The sequence below is a fragment of the Nansenia antarctica genome (genome assembly GCF_963989245.1).
Source record: "Nansenia antarctica genome assembly, chromosome: 6".
NCBI classification, from domain to species: Eukaryota; Metazoa; Chordata; class Actinopteri; order Argentiniformes; family Microstomatidae; genus Nansenia; species Nansenia antarctica.
This window is the reverse complement of record NC_137676.1, coordinates 14150854-14168648: the sequence shown is the minus strand read 5'-3', so window position 1 is coordinate 14168648 and position 17795 is coordinate 14150854. Positions and strand designations below refer to the sequence as shown.

Genomic DNA, 17795 nt, shown 5'->3' with positions numbered 1-17795 from the left:
TCGAATAGCTATAGTGTGTGTGCATTACTGTACAGGTCCTCTCTGTTGTAGCAGTGTGACAAATGGGTTGTTTCTATGCTGTCTCTAGAGATTATCATCTGCCATTTATCTGTGGGCATCGTGGTGTAATTTGTTATTTGGACAATGAATGTAGCTCTCTCTGAGAGACTCCTGATTACACACTGTGTGGAAACGGTAATGAGACCAACACCACTGTTGCTATGGAGACCAGGAGGCAAGATTCGTCACCTTGGACTGATATGGCTGCCATAGCTTTTTCTTTCACATTATTTTCGCAGTTGCTGAAGCCAGTAGTTAATTTGAACCACATTTAGACACACCAGCTGCAGCTGTTTGTCATCACAGATGATCCTTTAAGATAAAAATGTCTCTCGATTTGTCCGGAGAAACGAATTATACTGGGTGTTTTTTTTCCTGTGAGTCATTTGTCATTGTATTGCCAAAGAGAGCAACACATGGTCAGCTATTCATGGCTTTTAAATGTCTAGTTTGTATTTACTATGCTCTAAAATTAGTCATCAGATACGGTATGGTTATATGGTTGGTGAACTCTTAATTGTAGGCAATTAACTCACCCTGAGTTGAAGTGTTTCCACCCATTGGCCAATCGGCTTGTACTCAGGGGAGGACGAGTTGCTCAGTTGAAACTGGAACAGGTCGTAGCGACCAGGGGCGTCGCCATTTTTGTTGAGCAAAACCGTGGTGCCCGCACTACCTACAAGACAAAGGTAGCGAAGGGGGAGAAAAAGAGGGATGAAAGAAAGAGTGTATTAGTAATTAGAGGCTTTATACAGTAGAGTAGAATTGTACAAAAACCAATACAACAACATGATTGTCGTTTAACCTTGTTGTATTCGAAAGGTGCTCCATGAGGGCTACAGTGTGTGTGTGTGTGTGTGTGTGTGTGTGTGTGTGTGTGTGTGTGTTTGCGTGTGTGTGTGTTCCTGGGTATATGGGCCATTCATAATGACCATGACCCATATCCCGTTCCCTCATCATGTTGGTTCAGTAGGCAGGTCAGCTAGTTCCCTGCTGAGCAGGACAGCCATGTACCGCACCTGTCCCTCATGTGCCAAAGCTAGCCCACACTGTAGCTCCATCATTAGAGCTGTGTGTTAGGCCTTACATCATTAGAGCTGTGTGCTAGGCCTACATCATTAGATCTGTGTGCTAGGCCTACATCAATAGATCTGTGTGCTAGGCCTACATCATTAGATCTGTGTGCTAGGCCTACATCATTAGATCTGTGTGCTAGGCCTACATCATTAGATCTGTGTGCTAGGCCTACATCATTAGATCTGTGGGCCAGGCCTACATCATTAGATCTGTGTGCTAGGCCTACATCATTAGATCTGTGTGCTAGGCCTACATCATTAGATCTGTGGGCCAGGCCTACATCATTAGATCTGTGTGCTAGGCCTACATCATTAGATCTGTGTGCTAGGCCTACATCATTAGATCTGTGTGCTAGGCCTACATCATTAGATCTGTGTGCTAGGCCTACATCATTAGATCTGTGTGCTAGGCCTACATCATTAGATCTGTGTGCTAGGCCTACATCATTAGAGCTGTGTGTTAGGCCTACATCATTAGAGCTGTGTGTTAGGCCTATATCATTAGATCTGTGGGCCAGGCCTACATCATTAGATCTGTGTGCTAGGCCTACATCATTAGATCTGTGTGCTAGGCCTACATCATTAGATCTGTGTGCTAGGCCTACATCATTAGATCTGTGTGCTAGGCCTACATCATTAGATCTGTGTGCTAGGCCTACATCATTAGATCTGTGTGCTAGGCCTACATCATTAGATCTGTGTGCTAGGCCTACATCATTAGATCTGTGTGCTAGGCCTACATCATTAGATCTGTGGGCCAGGCCTACATCATTAGATCTGTGTGTTGGGCCTACATCATTAGATCTGTGTGTTAGGCCTACATCATTAGATCTGTGTGCTAGGCCTACATCATTAGATCTGTGTGCTAGGCCTACATCATTAGATCTGTGTGCTAGGCCTACATCATTAGATCTGTGTGCTAGGCCTACATCATTAGATCTGTGGGCCAGGCCTACATCATTAGATCTGTGTGTTGGGCCTACATCATTAGATCTGTGTGTTAGGCCTACATCATTAGATCTGTGTGCTAGGCCTACATCATTAGATCTGTGGGCCAGGCCTACATCATTAGATCTGTGTGCTAGGCCTACATCATTAGATCTGTGGGCCAGGCCTACATCATTAGATCTGTGGGCCAGGCCTACATCATTAGATCTGTGTGCTAGGCCTACATCATTAGATCTGTGGGCCAGGCCTACATCATTAGATCTGTGTGTCAGGCCTACATCATTAGATCTGTGGGCCAGGCCTACATCATTAGATCTGTGGGCCAGGCCTACATCATTAGATCTGTGTGCTAGGCCTACATCATTAGATCTGTGTGCTAGGCCTACATCATTAGATCTGTGTGCTAGGCCTACATCATTAGATCTGTGTGCTAGGCCTACATCATTAGATCTGTGGGCCAGGCCTACATCATTAGATCTGTGTGTTGGGCCTACATCATTAGATCTGTGTGTTAGGCCTACATCATTAGATCTGTGTGCTAGGCCTACATCATTAGATCTGTGTGCTAGGCCTACATCATTAGATCTGTGTGCTAGGCCTACATCATTAGATCTGTGTGCTAGGCCTACATCATTAGATCTGTGGGCCAGGCCTACATCATTAGATCTGTGTGTTGGGCCTACATCATTAGATCTGTGTGTTAGGCCTACATCATTAGATCTGTGTGCTAGGCCTACATCATTAGATCTGTGTGCTAGGCCTACATCATTAGATCTGTGTGCCAGGCCTACATCATTAGATCTGTGTGTTGGGCCTACATCATTAGAGCTGTGTGCTAGGCCTACATCATTAGATCTGTGTGCCAGGCCTACATCATTAGATCTGTGTGTTGGGCCTACATCATTAGATCTGTGTGCTAGGCCTACATCATTAGATCAGTGTGCCAGGCCTACATCATTAGAGCTGTGTGTCGGGCCTACATCATTAGAGCTGTGTGCTAGGCCTACATCATTAGATCTGTGGGCCAGGCCTACATCATTAGATCTGTGTGCTAGGCCTACATCATTAGATCTGTGTGCTAGGCCTACATCATTAGATCTGTGTGCTAGGCCTACATCATTAGATCTGTGGGCCAGGCCTACATCATTAGATCTGTGGGCCAGGCCTACATCATTAGATCTGTGGGCCAGGCCTACATCATTAGATCTGTGGGCCAGGCCTACATCATTAGATCTGTGGGCCAGGCCTACATCATTAGATCTGTGGGCCAGGCCTACATCATTAGATCTGTGGGCCAGGCCTACATCATTAGATCTGTGGGCCAGGCCTACATCATTAGATCTGTGGGCCAGGCCTACATCATTAGATCTGTGGGCCAGGCCTACATCATTAGATCTGTGTGCTAGGCCTACATCATTAGATCTGTGGGCCAGGCCTACATCATTAGATCTGTGGGCCAGGCCTACATCATTTGTGACAGAAGAACATTCAGAACATTTTGATTGGTTGCCGACTTGTTCCCGCTTTCACCAGATGCTGTCACATTGAGATCTGGATAGCATCACATCACATCTGTGTGAAGTCGCATATCGTCACATCTGTCCATTAAAATCACAAGATGGGTGCACATTTCCTCAGGTCAAAAGCCAAGCATTTCAATCATCACAGGGCTACAGAAGACACGGGGAGAATGAGATAAGACAGATAAATAGGTCAGCCAAAGCGTCGTACGCTCCCCATCTGGTGTCAGTTTGTAGCGGGCTGTCTCAAGCAGAGGATGACAGATTTCACTAATTAGCTAAAGTAAAGGAAACCTGAAAACAACTTATTTGAGGAAAGTGGAAAACATTTGCAAGGTATGTGTCTGTCTGTGTGTGTCTGTCTGTGTGTGTGTGTGTGTGTGTGTGTGTGTGTGTGTGTGTGTGTGTGTGTGTGAGGGTTTGTGCATGTACATCCGTGCTAGAGTGGAAGGTAAATGCACGTCTATGCACTTATTTGTGTTGGAGGTATCCAGCATTTTTTGACCCCCCTTTATTTCTACCACCATCACACCCGTGGCGTACATACTGAATGTGTGTATGGCGCTGTTCTACTAAAACCGTCCCTGAGAATAAAATTGCTGTCTAGGCAATGAAACAAGAAGCGAGTGCCCCTCAGAAAAGAAGCCGTGTTGCTTTGTTGACGAGCCTCCTGTACAGAGGAGGACAACACTACTCAGACTGTAATAGTGGTAGAAACTGAACGACTTCATTTCAGCAGTGAGTTAACCTTGGCCCGGCATACAATAACTCAAAGACGTGTGCGGAGATACCATTTCTGAAATGGGACAAGGGGGACTCACATCACATTTGCCATGGGAATTGACTGGCCTAATAGCTTGGGCTATAAAAAGTGTAAAAGGGGAAAGACCAATAACACCTTTTTCTAAAATGGTTTGGGGGACGTTTCGCCTTTGTGTGTTGGTGTAGGGCTCCTGGCTTGCGGAGGTACAGCTTGTTCTCCTCTGTTCGGTTCAGTAGGGACTTTCAGTTCCCTCAAGTTTCTTACCAAGGACATTTGTCATTGAACATTCTACAAAAGAGCCAGGCCAAACTGCCTCCTGCCCCCCCCTCCCCCCCCTGCACCTCTTGCAAGCAAAGCAGAAGTGTTGCAAAAAAAAGACTGTGTTTGAATGTATCTACACTAGACACAAGACGCTTGGAGGAAAACAGAGTACAGTTGGGCTTCCCGAACCACCGTTTGCCATTACTGTGTTCAAGACCCTCTTTTCTGGTGTGTTAGTCATCAAATATTCAATATCATCAACATCAGCGTTTGAAATAATAGTCAGTCATTTGCAAAAGCCTAGCTAATACGGTGATCTACTCAGCGGTTTGAGTCGAGCGTGCTAAGTCAGTTATAAGTCAGTCATACAGTACATTAACGCCAGCCGCCTGTCAATGACAGTCAGTGCTGTGTAGTCCTCTCTGACAGAGGGTTCAAGGGAAGTGTACAACAAAAAGGAAAACCCCATACAGTAGAGCTGCCAGTAACAAAAGAATCCTCGCCAGTTTGAGGCAAAACACAAAAACACAGGGGCTGCAGTCAACAACATGTCAGTTCTGCTTCCAGCGAACACGCGATAGAGTTGTTGACATACTGCACTGAGTTGTTGACAAGGTGTTGACATAGCATTCTCTGAGCAGTAAATAAGACAGGTTCCACGCTCATGGCAATACACCCACAAGCACCCACAAGCGCACGGCGCATAGTGAAATAAATGCTTGGGCACTCGGCACTAAAGCAAATAATTAAGCAGCGTCGCTGTCTGTGCAGATAAAAACCCATTACAAATTCCATTCTATTTCACGTTGCCTATTATTTCTAAGGGAACAAAATGATCTGTGTAGACGGCTTTGTGAGAGCTCTGAAAAAGATGAAAGATTCATACGTTCGGATGGGGGCTCTGAACTAAGAGCATATCTGAACTAAGCTCTGAACTAAGACATGACAAAAGTGCACGGCTGCTGTGCCGAGCAGTGTGGGTGGACTGGGGATCCACCACTGCTGTTCTTCTTTCGCACCATTATTCTCTCTCTCTTTTTCTCCTTTCTCTTCAGCTTTGTGACTTCGGCACAATAGGGAGATCAACAAACAAGGCTTAAACGCTCTCTCTTTCTCTCTCTCTCTCTCTCTCTCTCTCTCTCTCTCGCACTCCCTCTCTCTTATTTTCTCTCACACACACACACACGCACATGTACACACACACACACACACACACACACACACAAACACACACACACACACACTAATGTGCACTGGTCCGGCCTAAACGCAGTTAAGAGCACTGAGGTATGGCTGTCAGAGCTAAAGGAAAACTAATGTTCGCTTGCCAGTAAGAGTTTGTGAATATTGCATCACTGGGGGGTTAGAGAGGGTCAAGTTTATTTTTTTATGGTAGAGCACGCAAGCTGAGCCTACCACTTTGTCAGTGTCATTCCGAATACGTTACAGCAGCATTATACATGATTCTAGTAGCAGTACACAGAGCTGGGCATGGCTGCAGTACAGGTACCGCTACAGGTGAGAGGACAAATGGAAAAACAACCTGACCTTCTGCACTGTACTGTACATGTTCTGGAAGACTGCAAGACATTAGAGCACCAGCGTGTTTTGTGCTCTGCTGACTGTGCTGCTGTACAATGTACCTGAGGCTGATTATTGTTCATATTTGTAAGGAAGGTGGTGGACAAAGAAAGCATTATCGTTATCCGTAATGAAACGCTTATTTTGTGTTATTTCGTTGTGACAATGAGCAGCCTATCCTTAGAAATTGCTGTACGAATAGCCCTATGAAAAAGCTCAATTTATATCTGACAATAGACATGAATCATGCATCCGACCTGGAATTCAATGCAATTTTGAGAAATATCCTGGTTATTATATACTGTATAATACAGAAGCAAGATTTAAGTGTGCCTGTCAAGCGACGTGGCTTTTATAGTAGCCTATAACTAGGGCCAGGCAAGCCACAACAATTAAGCCCCCATAAATGATTGGAACTATAACATTCAGTATCTGGGGAATCAATTGAAATAACTAGCAAAAATGATAGCAACAAAATACAAACTTTTAGACATGTGTACAATGTGGTGACGGTGTGGATAAGAAATACTGCATGTCTTGTTTATTCCATCTGGCCCCAGCCATAACTACTCACCTACTACAGTCCTCAGCACGCCTCCAGTTCCCCTCCCTCTGACCTCTGACCTCTACCTAGTCCTCACTCACCTTTGAAGGTGGCGTTGCGTATGTACTTGAGTAGAGTCTTCCCCTCGGCCGTCTCCATCTCAGAGCAGATCCCAGAGTGGTCTGGGCACAGGTCTCTCTGCATGTTGTGGAGGGCGTGGGCCATGGCGTACACCGCGTCGATCACAAACTGCACCTTCCCCTCTTGTTCGTACTTGGAGTCTATCCCAATGCGCTCCTGGCCTGAGGAGGGTGGGGGGTGGGGGGAGACGGGGGGGGCAGAGAGGGGAGGTCAAGAGGACAATCAGTTCACACTGTGAATTAGTCATCGCCCACTGTAGGCAGCAGAGCATGACACCTACAGTAGATGCTTGTTAGCGTTTTATTTCCATCATATAGCAGTTAGTTGGCAGTTTAGTTGGCAGTTTAGTTGGAATCATTCCAAATCAATACAGCAAAGCCCCACTTATTACAGTGCATAGATAAATACAGAAACATTTTACTTTACAGAGCTGTAAGACCATGTGCTACCCATAGAAGACAAACCCAGGTAGGACACAATCCCACGTGCATTCGGTATCCAACAGTGATGTAAGAACCTCGGATCACGTTTGTCACATCTGAACAGTGTTCATGGCGATGATGAACTTTAGCAGCACACCGGTCCCTAGTATAGGTTAGCAGCTCCATGCTCTTTTACGGTCTCTCCTCAATGCTCTGCCCTTTCACTACAGACTCTCTTTAAGGTGTTCACATATCACTGCTGTGACTCTAGCTGAATATGTAATGATGGCTGTTTTTCTTTGGTGGAGTATCCTAAGCATTTGGGGATTTTGCAGGTTTGGACTGCAAAAGTGTACTCATTTGAACAGATTCTATCATTAAACGTGACATATGAAAGCTGAATTTATTCATTTAAAAGAGGGTGGGAGTAATTCGCCACGATGCATTAGATAATATTATTATCGGAGGGCAAAATACATGTTGACATTTCCTCTTGCTTCTCTCCCTTTAGTATATATTTCAGCCCACCCATAACCTTTTTTTTTAGCAGCAATTGAGCATAAGCTTTGAATGCAAACGCCTTTCCCTCCGTACCTGACATTCATACATTCACAGTACATCGGTTTGTTTTGACATGAGAAAGGGAAATGGAAGCTGCTCTACACGCTCCATAGTTATGGAACAGAATGTCTTTCTAATGTCTTTGTTTTTTTTATTACATCCAAGTCACATTTGTCTTATATTTATCCACTCGTTTTCATTATAAACCACATCATCCGCAACCATTTTATGGTATAATGGACATAGTGTTATGTATTATGTCATGATATGTGTGTGTGTGTGTGTGTGTGTGTGTGTGTGTGTGCGCGCTCGCTCGCAGATATGAGGGAAAGAGCTGAAGGGGGGAAGAGGAGTGAGAGAGGGAACAACAGAGAAGTCAATTATTTTGTGCAGGAACACAACAAACCCTATTCACTTTAGCTACCGCTACTCAATATGACCTATAACATAACAGGAGGGTTAAGCTTTATTGTAATTCTTCATATGGTATGTGGGGGGGGGAGGCAAGCCTGATGCAAGACTGGTAAAACAAACAACACTAAAATGAATGAAAAGTCGCAAACAAACAAATCCCTTTCACTCAGTCTGAAACACGATAGTCAACAGTCATTCATTCCACATGCACAGACGGTTCAACATCCCAGGAGAAACCCATAGAAAAGATAGAAGTCAACTGTCACTCGCATTGATGCAATGTAAGCAACACTGGCACACCATTAGTGCTCCCAACACACCTCATTGGAAATGATGTCTGCAGGGGGATGAAAACAGTGTTGGTAATAAAGCTCGTTGGGAGTAGGAACAATGAGGTACTTGCATACTGTAGTGTGACTTACTTTCATTCTCTTTGTACAATTTCTCTGTTCAGCATGGTATGCATGCTAGCTCTATCTGCATACACATTCACCTGGGACTAGCATGGAATGAGAAGGTGGCTACATCACGGCTCTTTACCAGGAGTGAGAAGGACATTGGCTACAGAAACATACAGTGTGTGTGTGTGTGTGTGTGTGTGTGTGTGTGTGTGTGTGTGTGTGTGTGTCTCGAAACTGAACAGAAATAAACAAGCTACACATTACCTGTGCACTTCCGGCTGGTGTCCTCTCGTTTGGAGGAGCTGAGGAGTCTGCAGTCAAAGTTCTCTTCCCAAAACTCTGCGAACCACACGTTCCTGCGGTTATTCTCCAAGGTGAGCGCTGTGAAGTATTCATCAAACCCTGAGGATTGGAGGGGATGGGGGGTGGCGGGAGGGGGGAGGGGGGGGGGGGGGTGGTGGTGGTAGGGGGGGGAGAATAAAGTAAGCAAAATCCTTCAGCTCCGGCCCAATTATTAACACATCCAAACCTGGAGGAAACGAAGTGGGGCTTGTGTGTGTGTGTGTGTGTGTGTGTGTGTGTGTGTGCGCAGAGTAGTGCTGGCCATTAGGCGTTAGGAGACTCCTCTCACAGCCGCTCCTTCTCTTAATTTGACCATAGTGGTTCCTGTCTGCCCCCCTAGAACTTTAATCATGGCTTTCATCTCGGAAATAACATTAATTAACGAAACAGGATGCATAATGAATGCAGCGGATTGTATAGTATGGGGGATACGCTACCCTATTTCCTAACGGGTGGTGAGCCCTTGAGGTGCAGTCTCTGTATTTGTGTAAAAACCATGATTACAGCGCTTGGTTATTATTATGAGGTATCAGCTCTATCAGTGACTTATTTATGTGAGGTAGCTGTGGCTCAGCCGGTAGAGTAAAGGCCGGCATCTCGGCGGTTCAAATCCCGGCTGGCCACGCGTCGAAGTGTCCTCGAGCGAGACACTGAACCCCTAATTGCTCCAGGGTCGCCTTCAATGGCTCTGACCCCTTGCCTCCTTCCCTTCTTGTGTTTTTTTTTTTTTCCCTTTCCTAACACCAGGGGAGCCACCCCTCCTAAATTTCGTTGTTTGGTACCTGTACTGTAGCAATGACAATAAAGTCCATTCTATTCTATTCTAGAGCGTAAAAATACATTTAGTTGTACTGTGCAATGTTGAACCTTCTTCTTCTTATTCAGTGTCTTTTCAGTCGTCTTCACACATTGAAGGTTTCCTCTCTCTCTTGCCCACTCAGTTATACTAGCGGAGTCATTCAAAGGGCAGATAACGACTACTCACTAATGACTGGGCTGATTTTCGGCTGATTTTCTTTTGAAAGGGCCATTAATGATGCATGGTGCATTAATCCACTCCTGTGCTGCTGCCTCTTGGCTGTAACAGACCATGTTCTGTAGTGCCCTGTCTAGACCCTTCTAATTAAAGAACGGTTTATAAAACTCATATTTCCTAAGTTCCCAGATTGTAGTGATGACTGGTTATTAGGATTGTGACACACGGAGCAGAACTTTTAAGTGCTGCATGATTATTATCCATTAGAAATGGTACGATCGCCTTCGGCAATCGGCTTTGAATGCAAACACCTTTCCCTCCGTACCCGACATTCATAAATCCACAGTACATCGGTTTGTTTTGACATGAGGAAGGGAAATGGAAGCTGCTCTACACGCTCCATAGTTATGGAACAGAATGTCTTTCTAATGTCTTTTAAATTTCATTTTCATACAGTAGTGTATGTGTGTGTGTGTGTGTGTGTGTGTGTGTATGTCTGCGTGTGTATGTGCGTGCGTGCGTGCGTGCGTGCATGCTTGCATGCATGTGTGTGTACCTTTAATAGATGAGCGTTTGGGCAGTATAGTGACTGCTCCCCCAGCCACGTCCTCTAACTGGTGGATTGGACTGCTCTTTGCCCCCCAGCTGTCTGATCCCATCCAAAGGAAATGGCCCACCTGATTGGCCCTCTTGGTGGCATTGAGAAGTCCCCTGCAAGGACAGCCATGTGAATTGGGGAAAAGCAAGAGTGGACACATTGCAATCCAATAGCTATTAGGAAAACACAGCAAAACTATGACGATTGGTCCAGTTTTCTATCATGCATTTTGTTCGTGTTTTAGATTGACCGATGAGACAGTATTTTGTGGAGGGAGCTCCAGCTCATTCTTCTGTCTATTCCTCATCTTCCTCTCCCCCCTGTTGTTCACTGTTGTGTCACACTCACTCATTTCTTTCACTTTTTATGTCTATCCATCCATCCATCAATCTGTAGTAGCGTTACAAAATATACATACCAGGATGTTAGATTTGCTCTGTACTGAGAGAGACATCTCCCATGGGGTGTTAGAAATGAAACAATAGATCTTGTTTGTTGTCATCCATATTTTCTGTTTTCCTCCGAGGCCATGTTTTTGTTTATGTTATGTGAGGCATGTTTATATTGCCGACATCCCGTACACACAATGAATCTGTCGGAGCCTCCAACCTGTCTTCCAGTGTTTCTCCTATGAGATTAAACAACTCAACATGGCAAGTCATCAATGGCCCTAAACAACGTTGTTCCCAGACGTACTGCACTGTGGTACCCACCGTATGTCTTCCTCGCTGGCAAATATGATGACTGCTCGGGAGTTCTGTGTCTCAAGCAGTTGTTGGATAGCCTTGTCATAATCCTCCACCTTGGGGTTGTGGGGAATTTTCAAAGACTGAGCGATGCAGATCCCACCTTAAGGGAGAGAGAGAGAAATAGAGGGAGAGAGAGAAAGAGAGAGATGATGATGATGATGATGAAGGCTCTGAGATCTGTTCACACACTTGCAAACACACACACACACACACACACACACACACACACACACACACACACACACTAAAAACCCTCAAGTCAAGATTGAAGTTAATCTTTTCTCATGTAGAACAGAGCCATATGGAATGCGTTCAAACAAAGTGGTGGTGCCAGACTCAGATTTAGAATGTGCCTTTGCTATAGGATTTCTATTCTTGCCATCTAATTAAAATGTGTAATATGTGTAAAAAGAATAGCCAAATACATCACTTTTACCTTCAGGTCTTAAACTCCCTGAGTGACAGTGGCTTACAGTACCGGTAAGTGCATACCATTAGCAATTAAAAGGACAATTCTTCAAAAGTAAATCAATTTAAATAAAAGAGAGATGTGCAAAAAAGTAAAAGATGAAAAGACCACACTTCACATGTAGACATTTCCCTTCTCTCCATTGTCCTTCCATTTATTTTCAATATCAAACATCCCTCATTGGTCACTCAACCAATCAGATTGGGAGACAAGCTACACATACAAAGAGGATATTAATATTGACAAGGAATCATTTTCAGACAGGTCACCACTAATGAGTTTGTACAGGGTGAAAGGTACTGATTGCTTCTGTGCGTCGCTAAATAGTTATTAGATATTTGGCAACCCGCCCGTGACAGTCACCTCAGAGAAATGCCCAAAACCTAGTTGGCCATTGTCCTTGAGGAAATATTGATTAAGACAATCATTTACATTAATACATGGTTATCTGTGTCTCCCATGAAGGGCCTTATAATATCTAATTTGCTGCTGTCATCCATTTAAGGTCAAGATTAAATATTGACCAATACGTCAGTGTAGGCGGAGGTAAATATAGAGTAGGTGCAGATAGGAACACTGCCACCATTTTGTGAGAGGAAAAAAAAACTAGCCACTGTCTAGCCACTGTCACTGTCAGCAAATTAAAAAGTTTGACGGAATTGTCAACATCAGCTCATATTCAAGAGCTCATTATCTGCATACTGAAATCAAATATAATCTTTAACAAATACCCCGATTACTGGCAGGTGTGGGAGTGGGCCGACTTAACCTTTCAAGCAGTTTGAGTAAACACACATTGCTGTACACCTGTGCTGAGGTGCATCATAACTATAACTACAGCAGCAGACTTGATCCTGAGTCAACACTTGGCTCTCGATCCAAACCAATTAAAATGCCTTCCACTCAAACACTCTACCACCAGATAACCTTTCCGTTTGGGTTTCCATGCGTAAACAGAGAAAATGGGAGGAATCTACCCATTGTCAGCCTCATTACTTTGATATAAACAGCTTTTTAGCTGGAGGAACACACATCTCCAGCCTCTGCTTATTGTGGCGTACGTCTAATGACGACAGTAGTAGCAGCAGCCAGCTAAAGTACTGCCACTGAACCTCTACCTACCCACATCACCAACAGCCCACGGAACAGCCCACGGAATTAGAAGTATTCCTGATTGCGAGTACAATGCATCTCGAAGCACACAAGCACAAAGGACTTGTAATCCTCCTTAAGTGGAAAAAAAACAAAACATAAAAAAACAGAGCACCTCGCTGTAGCCTGGGTAATGCTTCGGGGATTGAGGCATCCTGTTAAAATGAAACGGGGCCTGCTGTGGAGCAGCCGCCACCGAGCGGTCTCACAGGGACAGTTCTAAAGCTCTATTTTAGCACAGAGATTCCAGGATGATTCTTCGGGGCTCCGGGAGGCTTACGACAGCACAAAGAGGTTTCCTTTTTGGGAAACTGTAATACTGTACTATGGCTAATTCTTCGAGAGGTATTAGCGACCTTTCAGCTCCGATTGCCTGTCTTGTCTGACTGTCTGTCTGAAGCTATCCTAGATGGAGAGGGATTAATTCGACAGAAATGTAAATCGAGATTTTTAAGACATTCACAGCACAGTGCTATAAAGTCTCATGAAAATGTATGCCTGACACTGTCATGACGGAGCTTCGTGTGCTGCAGAGGGAGAAAGGGGACAGTACAGTATCAGGCATCGACAGAGACATAGCCTAGGCCATAGCAGCCAACCATGGGGATACTATAGACCATAGATACTATAGACCAACAATAGAAACATAGGCCATATCAGCCAATAATAGAGACATAGTCCATAGCAGCAAATGTCAGGCATACTATAGGCTATAGCAGCCACGGGCCAATGATAGAGACATAAGCCATTTCAACCAATGACAGACATAGGCCATTTCAGCCAATGACTGCCATAGGCCATTTTAGTCAATGGCATACATAGGCCAAAGCAGCCAATGGCAAACATAACAGCCAAAACAGCCAATGTCTGGCATACTGTAGGGCAGGCTATAGCAGCCAATGGCAGAGCCGATGATAGATGGCATAGGCCACAGCAGCCAATGATAGAGACATAATGTAAGCCACCACAGCCAATGGAAATATCACAGTGATAAAGACATCAGCCACAGCAGCCAGCGATGAAGATAAGCAGCATTTTGAGCAGCTTCCTCACGGAAGCACCAGGCCTGAACATTTTGTGAGGACCAGATTGCCCTAAAGGCTGCCGACCAGTTCTGTGCAGTGGAGGCTAAATTATTGAATGGTTGCAGAATTTCTTGCCAGTCAACCATGATCAAGAGACCAGTGCCAGAACAGTAACCGTCACTGCCAGAATACTGTACTGAGGGTTCTGACAGTCTTCACCTGCCACTGGCAGAGATTCTGTGGACATGAAAGAGCTCCCCCACTCACAGAGATAGTCCTAAAGACAGGGGTGTTGTTCAACCTCTTAACATTTTCCGCAAAGAAAAACATTCTGCTATACTGGATAAAGGAAGCTCCCCCTTCCAAAAAATCTTGGCATAATATCATAATGGACTGCATTCCCAATGAATATATCACTTGCATGTTACACTCCAAGACGGACAGTTTCTACCAAACTTGGGACCCCTACTTAAACTATATATTAGACCTGCCCTGTCATCTTCCTTACTGCAAGGTTTCCCCTAAGGATTCTTGCTTGGTAAATGTATGCTTTATCTGACTCCAGGGTACTTGTTTGGTGGGGTTTTGGGTGGGTCGCTTTGGATGAAGGCCTATGCTAGACGACAACAATGTAATGCAATGTAATGATATCTACGTCCATACCTCAATTCTATTATAAATATATCTGAGCGACATGTTTTTTAGATTTTTAGATTTATTATTATTTATATTTATTTGTATTTTCTCCAAACCCCTAGTGTATGTACTGTGACTGTTTACTGTATGTGCAGCGGGGGGGGGGGGGGGGGGGGTAGTTGGATGGGCTTCCACGGAGTCTTCATAGTTCCAGTGGTCCTGTCTGGGTTCTGTGGGGGTTTCAATCAGCTCTGGGGTTCTTGCTGTGTATGTTTAATATTGTCTTTGTCGTTGTATTGTTTTGTTTGTGCCCTCTATATAAAATATTAAACAGTAAAAAAAAAAAAGACAGCGGTGTATCTGTATCTGATAACTTGAAAGATAAATGTCAGGATTAGCGGACAATGGAGAGCTGAGCTCCTCATGCTGTTCTATTTAAACCTTGACTTTTTTTCGAGTTTGCGAAACTAGCCCGTCAGGGAATCCTCAGGGTTATTTCTCTTATTCCAATATTATGTCGAAAGTTCAATCAATGTAAATAATCCCATTTATTCATGATGAACCCAGAGTACAGTATCTACATCATAAATCATCTGCTCTCTAATTCGGTGCTCTATACATTTGCCCCTTTGATTAATATATCACAGATAAAAAACTAATGATGATGTCATTCATCAGGCTCCTGGATGTCCTCTACTGATGAGTCACACAGGTCATGTGCTGCATTAACTGCTTCAATTATTCATCCCAGTTTCTGGAGATTCCCGAAAATGATCTCCAGGATGGGAGGGAGCTCCCATTTAACCCCTCACCGCCATCCCCCCCCCCCCCCCCCCCCCACAGCCACAGCCCTGTACCCCAGCCTCCGGGGAGATCCATAATGCTCCAATTATATTTATCACCTCGAGAGCAGAGAGGCAGAACGGCTTCCTCTACTTTCCTCTTCGGCACAAGTGGGAGCCCACAGAAACGGAATGCCTTTACCTACTCTAAGTACCGTATGTGTGCGTGTGTTTGTGTGTGTGTGTGTGTGTGTGCGTGTGTGTGTGTGTGTGTGTGTGTGCGTGTGTGTGTGTGTGTGTGCGTGTGCGTGTGCGTGTATGTGTGTGTGTGTGTGTGTGTGCGTGCACTTCTTTATTCTGCATTCCAGTTCACAGCTGCTCACACTGCTTGGCATTCTAGAATAGAGGCGGGGATGCTGTAGAAGCATACTGTTCCATTTTAACAGGGCTCTTCTTCAGAGAATGCATGCAACTGTGTAGTCAAATACTGAGGGCAAACCGCTTCAGTAACTCCATACTGTATTTAAAGACCGACAGAAAATAAATTGATCTTTCATATATCTTCTCCCGCTGTTAAATATTTAGACTCTATTTTGACAGTTTTTTTTCGCAGTTCAAACTAGTGGTTTTGGCAGCTCCCTGCAACTAATTAGAGAATGATGTTTTGTGGGAGTTTCTCCTCAAACGCCCTCGCATAAGTGTGTTTATCAAAGAGAAAAGCTAACTCAATCTCTCAGGACTGAATCCAGACACACAAACAGACACACACACACACACACACACACACACACACTCACCCACACACACAAACAAGATTAATATTTCCCTGTTCAACTTACAAAGCAAAGAAGGCTCATCGGAATGAAACCGTAAGGGTGGAAGACTATCCAAACAAGGGAGAAAGAAGACGAGAGTGGAAACCAGATAGGATCGATAGGAGCTGACCATCACTCCCCGTCTCTGCTCCGGATAATGGGCAGCCATATTGCATTAGTCCAGTGGATGGGCCTCTCCTTGAAGTGGTGAGGCGAGAATCCTACTAATGCATCTGACATTTCACTCTGACCGAAAAGCTGGAGCCCACAAAACAGCTCAAGGCCCTACGGATCAACTCTAAAAACATACTGTGGGTGTATCTAGGATTTTGCTCTTGATCTCTCTATGGTATGGGGTTATTTTATTACTCTTACAACCGTTGCCGCCTTGGTGCAAAATGATGCAGTGTGTTATTTATTCAAATTCATGCAGTACAGTCTGTGATATTGTAAATGCCGACGTCTTTGATCCTATAAATGTACAGTTGTTGCTGTTATCTAATCAATGCTTTTATTAAAAAACGCATCGCCTCTGGTGCATCATTGAAAGCAATAATTCCAATATGATTTCCTTATGAACGCAGAGGTATTATTCTCTCACTGCAGCTCTGCTGCAAAAGATGAGTCAACAACAACAACAACAACAACCATATCCTACTGTGTAATTTCATACACCCTCGCCTGTGATGTTTCTAAAGTCAAATCATAATTGTAGAATGTGATCTTCGCTATTAGATACACCAGTGGAAAGCACCACAGAGAAACCAATCTGGGTGCAGATATGACATATGCTTCCGAGGATGTAACAAGTCACAATGAAACCTCCAATAACAACCACTAAATCATCAGGTCTCCCTCCCCCAATTCTCTCTCAGTCCTACACACAGGTGACTTCTCCAGCTGTTCTCTCCAGACACGAACAGACACCAAAGCCACAACAGACTCTTAACATTTTTAACGAGTGATCAGACTGCACATGGACGGGCCCAGATGAAATATTCATGTCTGGCCGTGGGATATCATTAGCCTTCTCCATCTATGTACAGAGAGCCGGGATTGAAAGCGGCCGAGATAGGAGCTTGTAGCTACAGATCACCTGAAATGTATTAGGATCTGTGTAGAGGTCAAGGTGAGAACCAGGAAGTAACCTCGCTTGTCGTGGTAGCATTATTTCCGGAGGTGTTGCATGAATGCAGGGCCATGAATCAGGAAGTGTAATTTCACCAGCCCAGATGATGAAATGGGTCATCCTTTCTTAAAACGCCTCCACTGTCACTGGGTAGGAAATGGGATTGTGAGTTCTCCACACAGATATTGCCAGCACCAACAAACTCTCTTTGTATTCTTTCAAACATGTATTTTTTCCAAGGACACATACAGAGCTAGAAGTTGCTATGCTGCTCAGAAGTTTCCAAGACTATTAATAATTGATTCCTTCATACAATAACCTGAAAAGTTCCAGCCTTCACCTATGCTTGACCTACAGTACAGTGGTACTTATTACATTACAGTATTCCTGTGTGCAATAAGAGTATTTGTTTTATCTGCTGTTGTGCAAG

At 44.4% G+C, this 17795-nt stretch overlaps 1 protein-coding gene across 1 annotated transcript in view; it reads right to left on the bottom strand.

The window, feature by feature from the left end:
- Positions 1-17795, bottom strand: part of LOC308161206 (metabotropic glutamate receptor 7-like) — a gene marked incomplete at both ends in the record, with an annotated part of 57960 nt that overhangs the window by 17687 nt on the left and 22478 nt on the right. The window contains 5 exons of the mRNA XM_080535187.1: positions 597-732; positions 6851-7050; positions 8952-9094; positions 10567-10721; positions 11322-11457. Of these exons, the coding sequence (XP_080391313.1) occupies positions 597-732; positions 6851-7050; positions 8952-9094; positions 10567-10721; positions 11322-11457 (770 nt within the window). The remainder of the gene's footprint in view (positions 1-596; positions 733-6850; positions 7051-8951; positions 9095-10566; positions 10722-11321; positions 11458-17795) is intronic.